At 39.0% G+C, this 21,057-nt stretch overlaps 1 protein-coding gene across 1 annotated transcript in view; it reads left to right on the forward strand.

Moving 5' to 3' along the window:
- Positions 1–17,980, forward strand: part of LOC127727980 (plexin domain-containing protein 1-like) — a 30,965-nt gene extending 12,985 nt beyond the window's left edge. The window contains exons 11-14 of the mRNA XM_052235129.1: positions 304–408; positions 2,500–2,536; positions 2,833–2,963; positions 16,143–17,980. Of these exons, the coding sequence (XP_052091089.1) occupies positions 304–408; positions 2,500–2,536; positions 2,833–2,963; positions 16,143–16,259 (390 nt within the window). The 3' untranslated portion in view covers positions 16,260–17,980. The remainder of the gene's footprint in view (positions 1–303; positions 409–2,499; positions 2,537–2,832; positions 2,964–16,142) is intronic.
- Positions 17,981–21,057: the final 3,077 nt, after the last annotated feature.

The following is a 21,057-nucleotide window of genomic DNA, read 5'->3' on the forward strand; positions in this document are numbered from 1 at the left end:
GCCATTACAAAAAATATATAACAGTACACAAAACACAACATAGATCTATGAATTAATCCAATACATCTCGTATGGATCAGAATTTGTATAGGCTAAATGTCTTTTGTCCCGTGCTTAATCGTACGTTTAATATACTGAATTGAGAGAAAGACAGGAACAATAGCTTCAATCTTATTCCCAGAAGAACACATCATTTTATTCACGAAAAATGCCCACCAAATAGACGAGCTACATTTGCTACCCGGCTTGATTCACGGTACAATATTCTTATTCCTATTAACATATTTGTCATGCTTACAATAGGCCATAACAGATAATAGTTCTTGTTCTACGGCGACCGGTCCACCACCATCAGGTTCTGGCCCTGACAATGACTCACCTGGATTTGTATTCACCTCAGATGACAAGGTACATTTGAATTATACGTTATTTTGTGATAAGCGCAATATCCTATTTTATTTAAAATAAATTTGAATAAATGTAGTGTATTGAAATTTAGCTGTACATCGGCTTTTTATGTATAGGATAATATGCAAATGTAATTTGTTCACCTATCACTGCACCTGCTATCCGTGACAATGTTAAAACAATGCTTAGTAAAACAAATGAAAACCGCTGTACACACTGCAGGCAGAATTCACAGAAGCAAGAGTTCGAATCACGCTGAGGTAAGAACAAAAATTTGCGAACGCAAATTTACAGATCTAACATTGTTGGGCTTATTTTCAGACGAACTAAATATATATTATGGCGCTAATCCTGTATAACCACAGGTTATCCGATCGAGAATGTCTGTAATAAAGTTGTCACATGTTTAGACGTATATATATATATAAATATAATAATAAAAATAAAATTATAATGTAATGGCATGATAATTACATTATCATCCTTTGCGACGGACAAAACATAGCTGATCTGAAAGATATACCATCCTACTTGCCATTATACATCATGTACTGTCTTACAGCCCTAGATAAAGCCGACGAGGAAAGGCATTACTCGACTAACGAAAGCTATATTATTACACAGCCTTGTTGGTCGAGTGTCTAGGGCGCTGGACACATTGCAGGCGGAGTTGCCTACGATGTCACAGAAGCAAGGATTCGAATCCCACTGAGGGAAGAACGATCTAACATTGTTGGGCTAAATTTCATATAGACATATATATGTCTTTTAAACCCTGTATTTACACGTAGATATGTGTTAAATCTGTACGATTTTAAACTAAATAAACCAAGGGTTCGTTGTGGTATAAAAATAATTTTAACTCTAGATTTCTGCCGTCCAGAAGCTTCATATTCACATATAAACAAGTGCTAAAAAGAGGCGTTAGTTTAGAAATGCTGGAAATATATATATATACACAGCCACGCCTAGTCAAAATGGGGACGTTGAATCCGAATCTTTGTTTATGAACACACTCTGCAGGTTTAAGAATCACTGGAACAATTGTTTTAGGGACCCGTAGGTGGCCTGTTGCTAGGTCAAATTTCTTATAGCTTCAATGTCAAAGTTGGGCTTTTTTGAAAAGCAAATGATGTTCCTCGATTGCTATCGTAGTTATTTAACCATTTTACAGGTAAATCAATCTTAATATGAAAAATTTATTCCGTTATATTCCGTGAAATATTTACAGTTAACCAGATTTCAACGATAATTATTTGCTTAATGTCCAGTGGCAAGTAGTTCATGCTTATTCAGAAGGAGAACATATTGGCAATAGATCTTATACATAGGCTCTATGTAGTGAACTTAGGACTGCCATTGAAAATTAGGACATCTTGGATAGGTACTATAATTGTGTTGAACGCGCAGAGATCATGACACTTTCATCATACGAGGGACTCAACGATCGGGGGAGGTAATGACGTCACTAACGTAAAATGTTATTTTTCGCGACGTCAAACTGTTACATATCGGGAAAAGAAGCATTTTTTGACTGATTTATATCTTTCAGACTGAATGACTGAATAAACATGAAAACGAGTTCATGACCCCTCTTGTTAAAAATGGCATTTGGCTTGATTACATGTATGTTTGAAGATTATTTGTAGATATATAAACACCAAGAAATGCCGTTTTTTTACTAAAGCCAGGAAAATGTTATAAAAGGAAATATTTCAAAAGAATTATAACACAAATTCAAAGCAAACTTATATAGAGAAGATATTCCAAATGTGTTTACAAAAATTCGCTTGCGTTTATCTTTTAAAACAAAAATGTTGGGTATGTCTTTCCAAAAGATAGAAATGTCTAACAATCCGAAATTTCCAGTAAATGTCCAAAATTTCGACCCCATTTATCTCTACAAGTAGCACATGAAGGTATATTTTTATTACATATTTGAATTGACTAAGCGAAAAAAAGCTGGTATTCAAACTTTCGTCAAAATTCACCGTGGGATCAAAACTGTATCGTATGCCCTTAAAAGCGAATAGCCCAACGCGTTAAATCGTGAGAAACATAATGTATATTATTTTATGTATTATATTGCAGGACAATGTCAAAAGTTCCAAATCGAGTGATAGAGACGGTAAGTAATGCCACTATTCTGATATTTGTTTAAAAGTGATCGTACTATTTGATAAAAAAAATACCATTTGGGATATAAGAAATTCTTGTTACTCAAAATAAAAGCAGTTATTGATAAATATTTATTCCACTACCCTAATAACTAAACAATATTCATAAAATTTCGAGTATAAGGTTCCATCATTTTTGTTTTAACTCTTGATGTGGTCGAAGCAAATGAATCTTGGTAAAGATAGTGATCATTAACCTACATGTTGAATTTATTTACATACATAACATATAAAATGATTTTTTTAGGAGCAAAGAAGACTGCATTAATAGTAGTACCCATGGTAGCAGCTGTTGTTCTCATAATTGTGTTTATTGTTGGATGGGTATTTTATGCACGTGCAAATCCAACTACCAAATCAGGACAATTTCTCATAAAGGTACGATAATACTGTATCACTGTTTTGTCTTGCTCGATGATTGCCTCATTTACAGTCATACTATATCACCGTATTTTTATAACTTTTTTCATTTTGCATCCATAGGATTAAGGTTTTCTTGTTATGCATTACCCATCATGCCATTTCATGAAGCAAGAACGTTGAGTGATATTTAGCCGGGACAGTAATTCTTATAAAGGTGTAATACCACCACATCATAGTACGTCACATGCAACCGTTGCATACGAAAATAGGTCGAAAAAAAATATTCCCTTGAATTTGACAGTTGTAGGTAATTGATCCTACATTTCATTGCAGTAAAACATTTCTGGGTCATAAACATATATCTTGGGTATTTCACAGACCAGACTCAAGCTAGCGAACAATAAGCCAGCGAACAATAAGGTGTATCAAGCTAGCGAACAATAAGCCAGCGAACAATAAGAAATACGCGCCAAACTGATCTTGCCTAAAAACCGAAGACTTGCAATAACATGAAACGTTCTTTGAAATCTGATGACAATCATTTCCAGTAGGAAGACGAAATGCAATACATTTTCAAAAAGACTATTAATTGAAAACTGTTTATTTATTTATTTATTTATTTTTATATTCAAGACAACATAATTGTTCTTGACCACAGGACATCTCTTGTAGGATTTTCAAAATTCCTTTTAGGTTCTCCTCTCCCTTTTTTGATTACCTTTGAGTAGAAACGGTTTGTCTTTATAATCATGATAATAGTGAATAAATAAAAAAAATAGACCATACTTAACTAGTGTAAAGATAAAATTAAATCCACATGCTTATATTCTTTTTAAAAGAAAGCAAAATACCGATTTTGGAACGTAAAGTATAGAATTTTGCAGTCAGAATTATAAGTTGAAATAAAAGCTAATAAAAATCCACAGTTTTCGTTAGGAATGATTGAAAACTGGCAATTTATTTATTACATTTCAATAGGAAATGTGTTTTATGTGACAATGACACACGTGACACGATATCTGAATGGATATAAAGATTTTAGCTACTTTAACAGACAAAATTTTCAAATCAAAGCTTTTCAAGGAGGCATATTTAAAAAAAAATCGGGAAACAGAAGGAAAAACCGAAATCAGAAGAACAATTTCTTTACACTGATTTAAATTAACAAGAACAGGATGCAATCACAACAATACAAACTATTTCATTTTAACATTGGAATTATAATCGGGGAAACGGTCCAAAGTTGGGGTAGGGTGACCCAACCCCCTCCCTTCTTTTATTCATAAAAAAGTCCCTACGGCAAAGCTTTTGTCCACACTAGGTACAAATGATAGGCAATTGCCTAAAATTGCCTGGACCCAAAGACCCAGGTGGGTAAAGTTACGGAACTTTTTTAATTGAGGTCCAAAGTTTGGGGTATATATCACCTTTTTAATTTAATTCATAAAAAAAGTTGCGCACCATACATTGATACATAATATAGTTCTCAAGCCTTTAACAAAAAGAAAAACGAAATCCGCTTTTTCAAGAAAAAATCAATTTACTTAAACACTTTTGTTTTGAAAGGTAATCATTTACATAGTTTTTACATTGTCTATACGTTTATTCTACAAAAAATGTTATTTTAGGAACTATTTGACAGGATGCCGAAAGTACGGAAAGCCATTTCACACAACACATAATTTATAGTTGAAAAGTTGATAAAATAACAGGGAATGTTGTTTACACTTTTAAATTAGATTATTTAACAAAATATAGAAATTTATCTGCAAACACCAGCAAAATATAAACAATCAACTGACGACAATAACTAATAAGTAGATCATAATTAGCGGATCATTTTTGTGGAAAATCTTTTGTAAAAGTAAATGGATGATGACGGCGGACGACTACGGACTACAAACAACAGACGCCAAATATTGTAAAAAGCTCACACTGAACCTTTAGACCAGGTTAACTAGAACTTTCCATTAAGCTGGAGTAATAACCCCGCATCTTGGATTGACTGAGTATTCTAGTTATAGAAAAACATGTTGTCAAAGAAGCTGATAATAATAATTTGGTCTTTTTCCCAGTATGGAACTGTAGATTCATTTGATATATATTTTTCTTTGATTGCGTGGGAAAAGGTGAACCAGTAGTATTGTCTCTGATTTTTTAACCCCCACAACAACCAGTGCTGCTATGGTTGTCCCAAATATGGTTTTGCCCCGCCCCTTAAAGCCAAATATGGGCATGCCCCGCCCCCTTATGTTATATGATATATGGGCATATACGCCCCCCCCCCCAATCTAATGACGTCACTGGAAGTAAGGAAGATGAATCACGACGGATGCATGTTGACCATATTTGGATGTTATATACCTACCCCTTTCCCCCAACCTAATGACGTCACCGGAATTAAGTATATATATATATCATTTTATTCTGATATCACCTATGTTGAACAGAGGTAAGGAAGATGAATCACGACGGATGCATGTTGACCATATTTGGATAACAGTAGGACTCACGTAGAACCATGCCAATCCCCCCTCATGAGTCATACCGAATGCACGCCCGCCATTTTTGGTCATTATGCGATCCGACCATTTCGATACCACGAGTCATCAGGATGCAAGATTAGGGCATGACGCACCACATGACAATAACATGAGTCACACCAGATGTACGTTGACCGTATTTGGTCTTGTTGTGTAGATCTGACGAGTCAGACATCCGTATGAGTAACAAAGTCGATATTGTTGGTACGTTCATTATACAAGGGCGTCATGTCTCCCTTATTGGAAAATTTAAATTATCAAAAATTCAACAAACTTCAAAAATCCATAAAATTCAAAATATTTTTAAATATGTAACTTTTGTGAAGTTGAATCGAAAATGCGCCACCGTTATTATTTTCAAAAAGCATAAAAGAAATCTGCTGGATACGTAAAGGTAAAATTCATCCATTGTTTTGCTTCAGGCATTCTTATAGATAGGTTGATCAATGTATGCAGTGATTTTTTTTTTCGATTTTCAAAATATTTTGATTTGTTTTATTTGATTTTTTTTTTTATTTATTTAAAAAAAATTATGACTTTTTTTTTTTATTTCAATTTTTTTTTCTATTTTTCAAATTTTGAATTTGAATTTTTTGAATTTTTTGCATTTCAAAATTTTTAACAATTTTTATAAAATTTTGAATTGTGTGGATTTTTGCATTTTTAAATTGTATATAATTTAAATTTTCGAATAAGGGAGACATGCCCTTGTATAATGAACGTCCCAACAATGTCGACTTTGTTACTCATACGGATGTCTGACTCGTCAGACCTACACAACAAGACCAAATACGGTCAACGTACATCTGGTGTGACTAATGGTATTGTGTCATGTGGTGCGTCATGCCCTGATCTTGCATCCTGATGACTCGTTGTATCGAAATGGTCGGATCGCATCATGACCAAATATGGCGGATGTGCATTCGATATGACTCATGGTTTTGGCATGGTTCTACGTGAGTCATACTGTTATATTCTTATCCAAATATGGTCAACATGCATCCGTCATGATTCATCTTCCTTACCTCTGTTCAACATAGGTGATACCAGAATAAAATGATATATATATACTTACTTCCGGTGACGTCATTAGGTTGGGGGTAAGGGGGCGGTATATGCCCATATATATAATATTAGGGGGTGGGACATGCCCATATTTGGCATTTAGGGGCGGGGCATGACCATATATGGGACAACCACAGCACCACGGGTTTTGGTGGATGGTTAAAAAACCACAGACAATACTACTCATAAGATTATTCATCTGATGACATGGGCCATCTGGTCTGGAGTAGTGTTTTAAGGCCGATTCTGCCGCACTCCCCCATTTTAAGGGGAAATCCTGTATAGGACCCCTAACCCCGAGGCTAAGATGCAATCCGACAGCGTCCCTTCTTAGCGTATAATAAATCATGACTTTTGTACACAATGGTTTCGTCGACACAGTTGACTTCATCAGCGAAGACACCTTAGAGGGAAGGGTGCCCCAAATTAAAATAAATAAAAGTATGCATTGGGTAAGAATATTATGGATCAGTACGCAGATTTCTTCTTGGAGAATGAGAAAGATTTGGAGGATAGCGTCTCAACCCCAGTTCCAGCCCCAACCCCAACCCCTCAGCAGTCCTGCGACAACCCAAATATGGCACAGATGGATCTGACCACCCAGATGTGTCAAAACTGCGGCGCTCAGTCGACAAAGCTAAAATTTGAAGACCAGCCATAAGAATGGGTGAGACACACCTGCGGTGTCCCACTATAGGGGCAGTTCTGCAAGAGCAAATCGGGAATGGACGGTCTCTGCTGGAGACATAGGAAGCAATCGCGCCAACAGGACGACGACGAGAACATCCCAATCGTAGGCAAAATTGTGGTAAAAGAGACCATGAAGGCACTCCGTCAAATAGCTAAGGATAAGGGTCTGAGGGGGGTCAGCAGGATGTCGAAGAAAAAGTTGGTCAAACTAATCGAGGAGAAAACCAACCGAAAATTTGCCCGCAAAGAGGTCTTCACAAAGAAGGAGCTGAAGGCCATCGCCAAAAGACGTGGAATCACCAAATATTCCCGACTAGGAAGAGCCGCCCTAACCGACCTGGTGAAGAAGGATATCGAAAATGCCCCATTGGAAGACGAGATCAAGGTAGTTGACCGACGCGATGCATTGAAAGGAGTTTTTGACACAGTCAGAATTAACCCGCTCCAGCAGCATGATTTGGAAACGTTTTCCCAGGTACTAAGTAAGTCGCAGCACCATCTCCAGGACAATCGAAGATGCCCTCACCCGAAAGAAGGGCTTGAAGGTACAGCTAGTACTGAAAGTGGAGCTGGTTAAAACGAATCCCGCGACTGGGGGGAACACCTACGTCATTCCTTACTTCAGATCAGCCCTGACAGTCATCACCGAATCAGCAGACCTCGACTTCGAGATTGCGGTTATGGTAGGGAAGATCAAGGAAAGCATGTCAAGGTATATGCGTGAGGGTAGTGGATGGACCTTCGCCCACATCGAGCAGCTAGAGATCCACCTGAACGAATTTAAGCCACTTAGGGGCAGCACCCACATACCACTCCCAAAGCCACTCGCTCAGAAGAAGGCCGTCATCAACATCCAAAACCAAGATCAGGAGTACTTCCGCTGGGCCATTCTCTCAGCCCTACATCATGGGGAAGTCGATCAGAAGTCGACACACCGCGTAAGCCAGTACAAGCAGTGGGGGGGGGGGAGCTAAAATTCGATGATATTGACTTTCCAGTATCCCTCAAGGCGATCGATAAATTCGAGAGGCGGAATGCAGACCTTAACATCAACGTCTTTGGCTATGATGGTCTGAAGAAGGGTGAGGATGGGGAAGAGGACCTCCATATATTTCTCCTAAGGATATCCAAGAACACCGGCGCACAGCACGTAGATCTCCTTTTCCTAACCAGCGATAGCAAGCAGCATTACTGCTGGATCAAGATCTTGTCACGACTCTTGAGCTCGCAAGTGAGGGAGCACGGGCACGAGCTCTTTTTCTGCCGCAGATGCCTGTGCCACTTTTCTAAGCAGGACATCCTCGACGATCATATGGAGTACTGCGGCAAAAAGGATGCGGTCAGAATCGAGATGCCGGAAGAAGGATCCTTCATCAGCTTCCAACATCACAAGCGTCAGATGAGGGTTCCATTCACCATCCACGCGGATTTCTAGTGCTTCACGGGAAAGATGGATACCTGCCAAACCGACCCATCGCGAGCCTACACGAAGACATACCAGCTACATCGACCATCAGGTTTTTGCTACCGCGTGAAGTATGCCCAAGGCGACTACAAGGAATCGGTCGTCTACTGTGGGGAGGATTCGGCCAAGAAATTTATGGAGTGCATGGAGAAGGAAGATCTAAAATCAATCGGGACAACAAACCCATGACGATGATGGACGAATAAGGAGAGCTTCGCGGTGAGCACACTCTGCCACATTTGCGCAGGCGCATTGGGTGAGGATAAGGTACGGAATCACGATCACCTCACGGGTAGGTATCGCGGCGCCGCACACAACCAGTGCAATCTTGACTTCCAGCTCCCCAAATACGTGCCCATCGTCTTCCACAACCTGAGTGGGTACGACGCCCACCTTTTCGTGAAGGAATTAGGATTCGGGGAAGGGAAGATCACCTGCATCCCCAACACCGACGAGAAGTACATTAGCTTCTCCAAGAAGGTGGGAGACCTTGAGATGGGGTTCATTGACTCCATGCGATTTATGCTCAGCTCTCTCGAAGCCTTGGCAGGGAATCTTACTAAGGACAAATTCAACGCGACGCAGAAGTGCTTTGGCGACCGCTCCGAACTGATGCTTGGGAAGGGGGTATATCCCTACGACTATATGGATGGGCCCGCCAAGCTGGAGGAAACGCAGCTACCGCCCAAGGAGGAATTTTTCAGCAGACTCTATGGCACGCACATCAGCTATGAGGAGTACGAGCACGCGCAGCAGGTATTCGAGAAATTCAGCTGTCGGACGATGCAGGACTATCACAATCTCTACCTGGAGAGCGACGTAGCAATATTGGAAGATGTTTTCGAAGATTTCAGGGATATGTGCATCAAACACTACAAGCTCGACCCTGCACACTACTTCACATCTCCAGGGCTAGCTTACGACGCGGCGCTAAAATTTACTGGGGTCCGACTGGAACTCCTCTCAGATCCGGATATGCTGTTGATGTTCGAAAATGCGACTAGGGGAGGTGTGGCCATGATTTCCCATCGACTTGGTAAGGCTAACAATCCGTATATGAGCAATTACGATCCAGCACAACCCACCAAGTATCTGACTTATCTGGACGCGAATAATTTGTACGGGTGGGTCATGACGCAACCCCTACCTACAGAATGTTTCGAATGGTTGGAATCGGAAAAGATTGAGGCCATCTTAAACTTCCCCGACGATCATGGAGCTATGGTGGAATGTGACCTAGAGTACGCCCATCACCTCCACGATGATCATAACGACTACCCTTTGGCGCCGGAGACCATGGAGATCGATGGGGTGCGCAAACTGGTGCCTCATCTAGGCAAACGTGAAAAATATACCCTTCACATTCGTAACCTCAAGTACTATATCTCCCAGGAGGCGGTGTTAAAGAAGGTCTACCGCATCATTGGGTTCAACCAATCTCCATGGCTCAAACCGTACATCGACAAAAACACCGAACTCAGAGCCGTGGCCAAGTCCGACGCCGAGAAAGATTTCTTCAAGCTCATGAATAATTCGGTCTTCGGGAAGACCATGGAAAATATCCGCAAGAGGGTCGATGTCCGGCTGGTCACCAACGAGAAGCAGGCGCTGAAGCTCGTGGCCAAGCCCAACTTCGATCGTCGGGTCGTCTTCACCGAGAACCTGGCAGCCGTCCATATGAAGAAGACGAAGCTCATGTTCGATAAGCCCGTCTACCTGGGAGCATGCATCCTGGATATTTCGAAGATCCTGATGTGTGACTTCCACTACGGATTTGTACGCCCGGCTGCTTTTCACCGACACCGACAGCTTGGCCTACGAGATCCGAACCGAGGATTTCTACAAGGATATCGCTCCCCACGTCCAGGAGAAATTCGAGGCGATAAGTGGGCGGCTGAGTGTTCAACACTAGGGAAATGGTGAATACTTCCTCGGTCCAGCGGGGTGTGTATCCCTTCAAGAATGTACCTTTCTTCTTTGTGATTCGGACTTTGTCGCCAGCACGAAATCGCGGTGGTTTCATGGGAGGTATGCTGCCGTAAAGGTTCCAATACACCTTGTTTTCATGCTCCTTGTGACTTGCGGCGACAGGGGTCATCTTGATGGAGCGGTGCTTGGTGGTATTGTACTGGCGAACAAGATCGTCCAGGACATCGATATAGGTGCGCGTGGAGTTGGCCGAGAAATATTTGAACATCTTCTCTTTCATGGTGCGATTCCAGCGCTCAACCACACTCGACTTCTCCTCATTCTCGGTGGAGTAGAGCTCAATATCATGCTTTTGAAGCAGCTGCTTTACATCCTTGTTGTAAAACTCAGTGCCTTTGTCTGTCCAAAGCTTCTTGGGCACACGCTCCTTGAACACCGCTTGAAAGGCAACCGTCACCCCTTCTTGTTTTTGAGCGGTATCAACCAGCCATATTTGGAGAAGACATCGATGATGCTCAGGATGAACTTATTTCCCTTGTTGTCCCTAGAAAAGGCACTCATATCAACAAGGTCGGCCGCCCAGGTCTCATCAACACCACCCACTACCACACGGCGTTTTTGAAACTTACGTCGAACTGGTTTGTGCAACTCCTCAGCTAAATCATCGGTCTAGCGAACTTTTTTTTTAACACCCAGACCGAATCGAGCTTTGGTACCGATGATGGGTCCGACGATGCTGCGGTCCATGCGTTCGCGTGTGGTAGGGTTGGGAATGGTGTTAAGCGAGGCTAGCATAGCTTTGTCACAGATGGAGTTGCGTGCGGTTGTATCCTTGTGCTGGGCATAACAAAGATCGTGGTGATATGCAGCCTGGTCCACTCGATTAATGGGTTTTGACCAAGCCTTCGGGGTGGCATCGGGGAGTAGTCGCTTGCTAAGTTTAGTCCCTGGCCCGGTGAAGTTGTGTTCGGGCAGATGCATTTCCATGGGTAATCGGTTGATTGGCTTGTTCTTGAACCCTGCACCGGTTGTAGCAACAAACTGAGACTTCTTGGCACCGCACACCTTGCAGTTGCCAAACTTCCTCCGTCGCCCGTTGCTGGTAATTGTTTCGCCAGGGTTAACTGTGTCCGTCTTCCTACGACATTTTACGCAGAAGATCATCGTTATTTTATTTAAATAAATGAACGTCGAAGACATTTCCTACAGTGCCAAAGCCCCCAAGAGGAGCAATCACTACCTCCTTCCGCAGCAGTCGATCAGAGGGTTGATCATTGGGAAGTCGGACTGTGGTAAAACAACGCTGTTGAACAACCTACTCCTGCGCGATGGATGGCTCGACTACGATCGATTGTACGTCTTCTACCAGCTGTTGCAGCAAGCGCTGGGAAAAGCTTCCCTAAGGAAGATATTCGAGACCTCCTACAGTGCAAGATCAAGTCACCCTACTCGTTGATCGATGTGGTTGACGCCTTACCACCACCACGACACCCGAGTGGTATCGACACTTTTTTCTTCGAGCAAGCGAGCGATGTACCAGACCCCCGGGAACTCGATCCCAGCCGCAAAAACCTCATGGTGTTTGACGACTTGATGCTGAGCAAACAGAACACGTGTGAAGACTACTACGTGCGCGGTCGCCACAACAACGTCGATTGTTTCTACCTGTGTCAGAACTACTTCAAACTACCCCGACAATCGATCCGAGAAAATGCAAACTTCCTCTGCCTCTTCCAGCAGGACGCAAAGAATCTCGACCATATTCGGCGCGATCACTGCAACGATCTTACCAAGGAACAATTTGACGCTCTGTGTAAGCATTGCTGGTCCCAACTCTATGGATTTGTAACCATCGATCTCACAAGCCCCGAGTCAGCAGGGAAATACCGATGCAAATTAGATGAGTTCTATGAGTTATAAAATAAAAAAAAAAAATGGATCACTTGCAGGAATTTTTCCTGGAGAATCAACGGGACTTGGATCGGGAGTTTGAGAATGCTCCCAAGCCCTCACGACCACCCCCTGAATGCAAGCACGATTGGGACTCAGTCGATATGACAAGTATTTGTTGGAAATGCGGTGTAACAATCATCCGCCCGATCGATAGCAGTGGAGGTGATTTCGACGCATGGAACTCTGGCCGTCTGTATGGTAAGGTGGAGCGCTTTCCTCAACCCCAATGCCCTACCAAGACGATTCGATGCCATCAGTGCACATACCCATGCCGCCCTGGTAAAGACCTATGTGGTAGACACTTTAATCTTGCAAAGAAAAAGGGGGCCGTAGTGGATACGGTCGATACCCCTAGCGATTGGGAAAGGCGTCTGAACCTTGGGAGCGTTTCTCCTAACGCTTAAGGGCGATCGACCCAACGTTTAAGGGCGATCGAACCAACGCTATGGGACGTTCACACCAACGCTTAGGGGCGTTCGAACCAACACTTTTGTACCTAGTGTGGACAAAAGCTTTGCCGTAAGAAATTTTTAATGAATTAAAGAAGGGAGGGGGTTGGGTCACCATGTCCCAACTTTGGACCTTAATTATAAAAGTTCCGTAACTTTACCCACCTGGGTCTTTGGGTCCAGGGAACCTTAGGCAATTGCCTATCATTTATACCTAGTGTGGACAAAAGCTTTGCCGTAGGGACTTTTTTATGAATTAAAATTGGGTGGGGTTTGGGTCTCCCTACCCCAACTTTGGACCTCAATCTAAAAAGTTCCGTAACTTTACCCACCTGGGTCTTTGGGTCCAGGCAACCTTAGGCAATTGCCTATCATTTGTACCTAGTGTGGAAAAAAGCTTTGCCGTAGGGACTTTTTTATGAATTAAAATTTGGTGGTGGTAGGGTCACCCTACCCCAACTTTGGACCTCAATCTAAAAAGTTCCGTAACTTTACCCACCTGGGTCTTTGGGTCCAGGCAACCTTAGGCAATTGCCTATCATTTGTACCTAGTGTTGACAAAAGCTTTGCCGTAGGGACTTTTTTATGAATTAAAGAAGGGAGGGGGTTGGGTCACCCTACCCCAACTTTGAACCTCAATTAAAAAAGTTCCGTAACTTTACCCACCTGGGTCTTTAGGTCCAGGCAACCTTAGGCAATTGCCTATCATTTGTACCTAGTGTGGACAAAAGCTTTGCCGTAGGGTATTTTTTATGAATTAAAGAAGGGAGGGAGTTGGGTCACCATATCCCAACTTTGGACCTCAATAATAAAAGTCCGTAACTTTACCCACCTAGGTCTTTAGGTCCAGGCAACCTTAGGCAATTGCCTATCATTTGTACCTAGTGTGGACAAAAGCTTTGCCGTAGGGTATTTTTTTATGAATTAAAGAAAGGAAGGGGGTTGGGTCACCATATCCCAACTTTGGACCTCAATTATAAAAGTTCCGTAACTTTACCCACCTGGGTCTTTGGGTCCAGGCAACCTTAGGCAATTGCTTATCATTTGTACCTAGTGTTGACAAAAGCTTTGCCGTAGGGACTTTTTTATGAATTAATATTGGGTGGTGGTAGGGTCACCCTACCCCAACTTTGGACCTCAATTAAAAAAGTTCCGTAACTTTACCCACCTGGGTCTTTGGGTCCAGGGAACCTTAGGCAATTGCCTATCATTTGTACCTAGTGTGGACAAAAGCTTTGCCTCAGGGACTTTTTTATGAATTAAAGAAGGGAGGGGGTTGGGTCACCCTACCCCAACTTTGGACCTCAATTAAAAAAGTTCCGTAACTTTACCCACCTGGGTCTTTAGGTCCAGGGAACCTTAGGCAATTGCCTATCATTTGTACCTAGTGTGGACAAAAGCTTTGCCGTAGGGTATTTTTTATGAATTAAAGAAGGGAGGGGGTTGGGTCACCATATCCCAACTTTGGACCTCAATAATAAAAGTCCGTAACTTTACCCACCTAGGTCTTTGGGTCCAGGCAACCTTAGGCAATTGCCTATCATTTGTACCTAGTGTGGACAAAAGCTTTGCCGTAGTGACTTTTTTATGAATTAAAATTGGGTGGGGTAGGGTCACCCTACCCCAACTTTGGACCTCAGTTAAACAAGTTCCATAACTTAACTCACCTGGGTCTTTGGGTCCAGGCAACCTTAGGCAATTGTTTATCATTTGTACCTAGTGTGGACAAAAGTTTTGATGTAGGGACTTTTTTATGAATTAAAATTGGATGGTGGTAGGGTCACCCTACCCCAACTTTGGACCTCAATTAAAAAAGTTCCGTAACTTTACCCACCTGGGTCTTTGGGTCCAGGCAACCTTAGGCAATTGCCTATCATTTGTACCTAGTGTGGACAAAAGCTTTGCCGTAGGGACTTTTTTATGAATTAAAATTGGATGGTGGTAGGGTCACCCTACCCCAACTTTGGACCAAAATCTTTATGTCAATTCTTTTTTCGTTCTATTTGGGTGCCTCTCTTACACTTATCACTCTTCCTTTCGAAATAAAGTAAATACATTACCAGAGTGACGACATACTTTTGAATAATTAGAAAAATGAACTAGTTCTTTGACAAAAGAAGAAAACTGCGTATAATGCTTTTATTTCTAAAGAAAATCTAACAAAAAATACTGGACGTTCCAAAATCAGATGATTTATTTTTCTTTTCTTTTCAAACGCATATGTAAAGTAGAAGATTTATTTGTATCGTTACATGTACACTAGTTTAGTTTCATTATTATAAAAACAACAAACCCATCTCTAATCAGACAGCACTAAAAAGAGAAAGGATTACCTAATAGGAATTTTAGATGTCCGGTTAAAAAACAGTTGTATTAGATACACGAATAACTAATTAACTTTGTCTGTGTTAAAATGGAATTGCATTTCGTTCTCCTGGAAATTAGTTTCATTAGAATTAAAAGGACGTTTTGTGTTATTGCAAGTCTTCGGTTTTTAGGCATGATCTTGTTGGCGCGTTTTCTTATTGTTCGCTGGCTTATTGTTCGCTAGCTTGATGCATCTTATTGTTCGCTGTCTTAGTGTTCGCTAGCTTGAGTCTGGTATTTCACAGCACCATTATTTTTTTATTTGGGGTTTCTATAGAATATTTTGGAAACTTGAGGTTACATGGTTACTAAAGCTTGTACACAGGTTAAAAAAGGGGGAAAATTTGATTGGTTAACTTCCAGTGATGGTTATTGTCTTATATGCAATGAAATGTTATGTGAAATTTTTTCTATAGTACTGGACAGGATCAAACTTTACTCATGCCAAGTATTTCTTTATTTGAAACAAAGATAAATTCTGCACAATTTTTTGAAAAGTGCAAATTTAACAAAGACTAATAGGGGAAAATCAATTGTGGTATTACACCTATAAAGAAATTGACGCATTGTCACAATAGATTTGAAAATGTTGGAATTTTTTTTCGATAATTACCCTCTAAACTAAGAAATCAGGCTTGATGTCTATTACCCTCTAAACTTAGAAATCAGACTTGATTTTTTTTCATTTCACTTATTATAATATAAATTTATTTTAGCCTCTTATATTTTTCAGAATCGACCAAGTCAACTTAAAGAAAAGTTTCATAGTGTTAGTTTCTTTAATTCAGAAACGGGGCATAAGGTTCGAATACACGATGAAATGCCGGACGTCGAACATCCAGAAAACTGACACTTAGTTTCGAGAACGTTTCGATTACAGAGAGATCATATTTAAAGGTGCTTTCATCATAGTGCTTTAACTGATGATTATCCAAGCATTGCCTGGTTTGTTTCAATGTTTACTACAAACGACAATCACAAGTTGTTTTATCTGTGATACATATGACTTATTCTTCGCTACCCTCTGCATTTTAGTTAGCATGTTTAAGATGATAAGGTGAGCAAATGTGAACTTTTCTTCCTTCTTCTTCATCGTCGTCTTTTTCGTGACTTACGTCACAGAATGAATCTTAACTAACATCGATAATATATGTAGGCATTTTTCGTATTGTCAACAACGGTTTATATTCGTTACATCAAAGACATATGTTTTATTAGATGTTAAGGCTCAAATTTTTTTTCGAAAGATGTTATATGTTTTTAAAATATCTGTTTTACTAGTTACTATGTTAATTGATACCAGTATTATCATGAATTATACTGTAATGGTCACTTTTACTAATTGTGTCAAAGTTCCATATTGATAGCCGAATACATTAAGTTCAGTTTAATACAACTTAATAAAGATCTACTTTCAACAGCTATTTCAAAGGCGCACCAGCCTGAAATTTTGACAGAAAATTACATGTTTATGCTTTTACATATTCCTATACGCACCATCTTTATCTTCTATGTACGAGTACCGGAAATGTAATGCCATTTAGAGTCTAGACAGCTTTTACGTCTCACTTCAAAGAATTAAAATACATGCCATAACGGATTTATACATTTTTGAACCTATTAATATTGAAACACTCTATGAATACATGTTCATCATAATCACCTTATCAATCCGTATGTTAGAAGGAACATATTCCTACGGAAGTTACTTATTGAATATTTTGAAGAACAGATCGGAATGAAAATAGATGATGTCCAAACGGAGTGAAATCAAGTGCGTTGACTTTATAAGAACCCCTATTATGCAAGAAAAACCATGATGTCGTTCCAATTTCACTTCCTGTAGTAATTGATCTTATATAACTTTAGTAAAGGGATGAACATTTGATTTTAGTAGGGGTGGGGGATGAGGATTTTTAAAATAAATATGCTGGCCTGGTATGAGCTGAAAATAAATAACGTTGCCCAAGACAGGATTAAAAGGAATATTTTGCAACACTAAATGTAGGAAACAAATGTATAAAAAAGTGAAAAATAATCATGCATAGCAACAGATGAAAATGAATGGTGAATCCGCAAAAAATCCTCCTGGCTTCCTCCAGAATATCAAAGGGTCGCCTCCTAACAAGAGATGTTAAAAACGTTACAAAATATGTATACTTTTAACAGTGTATTATTGTTTTATTTTTGTAATAATTGTTATCACTTGTGATTAATTCCGATATATGCATTTATTTCATGTACTTGAATACTCATAAATTGTTGATTTCTTATTTATGCAATCATTCTGCTTTGAATAATAAAAAAAAAAATTCTCTTATCGGGGGAGGGGATCTATGGGTACTCTATAATAAGGTCATTATTTTTAATATTATACGGACACCTGAACCTAAGTATTGCTTTTGCAGTTTCATTGTCATGAACTTTAAATTTTTCTTATCAATTAATCATGCCAGTCTTACAAATGCCGTCCTGGAACTTCTTTCATAATTATTATATTTATTACTTTGGTCATTGTTTCGGTTTTTTTGTTATTGTCATGGTTACCTTAAATAAAATATTTTATATATTTGTTACATTCAATTTGTATTTGATAATAAAAAATCCAAAAATTACATATATTTATCATAAAAGTATTGACCTTGATCAGGTTAGACATATATTGTTTTTGATCTGGACAACAGATGTCAGAGCACTGACAGTATAAGCATCACACCTTTTAATATATGATTTCGTATAAAAACCGGAATTCATTTCAATTGCTTCAGACGTAAAAAAAAATACGTCAAACGAATTGAAGATTGAGGTTGAAACTAAGCTTTCAAACAGATAAACCGATAAAGAGCGAGTTTAAGATTGTGAGCGGTCAACAAACATTTTATCGAAAGCATAGTTGGAAATTTTATTGCAGCCAACAGATAACACCATGTTAGTGATATTCACATTGCGTCGAGGTTTATTTAACTGTTAAGTAATTTAGAACTTGTGTGAAAATTAAAACAACCTCCAAAATCTGTTTTGCTCATTTCAAAAGTAACACCATAGAAAAGTGGTGTCATCTTTGTTGTCCAGCGGCAAATATTGTTTCTTATTCATTTCAATTACATGCTTTTGTGGTTTATAAATATGAACCCTGCTTTATACTAGACCGACACAACAGTCCCTATGTAACACCATAAACCCATTGTTTTGACTCTTAGCCGACAAGTCTACCCTTACTCCTTACTGTGATTTGCTTTGAGAAACACGAAATACCAATTTCAAAGAAATCCGAACAGATTCCTTAGTGGTCGTACACAAAACAGTTTGACAAAAATGTGATCACACGACAATAAGGCCACCGAGACGAGTCTTTTTTATTTTTAAAATAATAGTAGATTTTTCTCCATGTTAAACTATTGCTGGTACTTCATCAATTTCAAAATATAATTTTCAAAGTATACAGTGTTATTTTAGCAAACGAACCAAACATTATTCACTTTAAAATTGAAATGGTAGCATGTTAAGCCTTTAATATTACTTTTGAATGTTCCACTTGTAGTAGCTACAATAATTTAATGTAAAATGCGATTATCGCCTAATTTTTACTATCCATGCGGAGTATGACTGTGCCACTAGTAGGACAGGCACTATTTACGATTCGGGAGCACCCGAAATCAGCACCTGAAATCACTCTTAGTTTTTCCTTTAGTTTTCAGTTCTGAATGCTATGTGTGTTTACCGGTAACGTTCTTGTCTTCCCCTTTTCTGGAAAAAAAAATGTTTTCAGCGCTGTTGACAAAATTATAGGATTTAATAATTTCCATGTACCGATGTTTTATGGATTTGGTGATTTCGTAAGGTTACACATTTACCAATCTTCTACCGTATTATCCCTTATCACCGGATATAACTCATCAATGAATTTTAACAGAAGTTACACGACGGGTTAATGTAGCAGGAACAATTGACCATTCCAGAATCTCTGAAATTCCGGAGAGTCTGAGATTACCCATGGATATTTGCGGAATTCATGCTACTCGATCTTTAGTATTCTGAGTAGTTTATAGTCTGTTCGTCTTTTTTTCGTAACCATGATATTATCTTCGCCCTCAGACAACCTTGACTTAAGACGGTTTTATGTATGAACAAAACGAAATCAGGGCTATATGTCAAAAAGACAGCAACCAAACAACACAGTAACCAAACGACAGCTAAAGGAATTTCTTTCAGACTAGATAACAATACTATTTCTCAGTAATCCTCAATTACAAAAATATCTTTTATACACATCTGTAAAGATGTTCAATACATACTTATCAATATTGAGTGAAACTGGAGATAGTTTATGACCCTGCCTCTTGTATTTAGAAATATAGTTTGATGTACATGTTCACTTACAACACTTGTTAAAAAAAACTTCAATTCAAAGGAACCGCACGGATACATATGTAACTGTTTTTAAATGCAGATCAAAAAACAAATCTCTTGGGTCTTTTTAAATGGTGGGAACATTTTGAACTCTAAAATCACGTAATGATAACAATATCATATGAAAAATAAATTTACTCTATGAGAAAAATTAAAACGTCCAATAGAGCACATAGAAGAAACTATAACGTAAATGAAATTTCTGGAAAAGTCACTATGAAGGTGCAGGTACAATTGTCGATTGCCCTAACCATTAATAATATTCTAACTATTGAAGGACTATGATCTTATGACCTCTGTATTTTGCTTACTATAAAAGTAAACTTCCGTTGGTGATGACATTTGTAAGTGTCAGTCAACGTAAATACATACATTTTTTAATTCATTGTCTGAATGAAATCGGCAAAAGACTCCCCATTGCTCAGTAACGGCAGTGTACAGTTAACTCATCAATGTTAAGGTAAATACCATAATTACTTTGAACTGGGGTATAGTTTACTAATGATTGATTTATCTTTTGTGAAGACACCTTTCAGACAAAAAATATATTTGAGACGGAGTTGTGTTTTTCTCTCGGGTATGTTTATTCCTTTTTTTGTATTTTTGTTAATTGCTAAAGTTTGTTTTATTAAGAAAAACAAAATATTAGGATTCACTAATATTGCCTTCATCTGTGCTAAAATTGATTTTGTTTTTATTAAATTAAAACATAACTTACTTAAAGTATGTATGGTTATACAGTTCGGAACACTTTTGGTCCTACATCATGTCGTTACTTATATTTTGGTATTGCACAAGGTCATGATTTTCTCAAAACTGTTTATGACGTCTTCGTACTAAACACTTTGGATGTGTAATGATTGATATCTTATCTGGATTAATATTATCTATTTATTTATTAGTTGGAATATGATTAAACTAGCTTTCAGTAGTTGCGAGAATTCTTAGTACCTTGTTTGTTTTGTTTTGTTTTTCCTTTTTTTTTAGGTTTTTTTCTGTGTGCTTAGTGCCAGTCATAGTCTTTTCAACTGATTTTTATCAATTGTTCTTATGTTGTGCTGCTACACCTATGTCCTAGTTTAGAAGTAGAGTTGAGCACTCAAAAAAACGTCAACCCCACCACATTCATCATGAGTCTGTAATTCAGTGGTTGTCGTTAGTTTCTGTATGTTATATTTGTTTTTGCGTTTATTGTAACAGTTTTCTAGCATAAATTAGGTCGTTGGTTTTCTCATTTG

This window comes from Mytilus californianus, unplaced genomic scaffold (assembly GCF_021869535.1).
Source record: "Mytilus californianus isolate M0D057914Y unplaced genomic scaffold, xbMytCali1.0.p SCAF_1, whole genome shotgun sequence".
Classification (NCBI taxonomy): domain Eukaryota; kingdom Metazoa; phylum Mollusca; class Bivalvia; order Mytilida; family Mytilidae; genus Mytilus; species Mytilus californianus.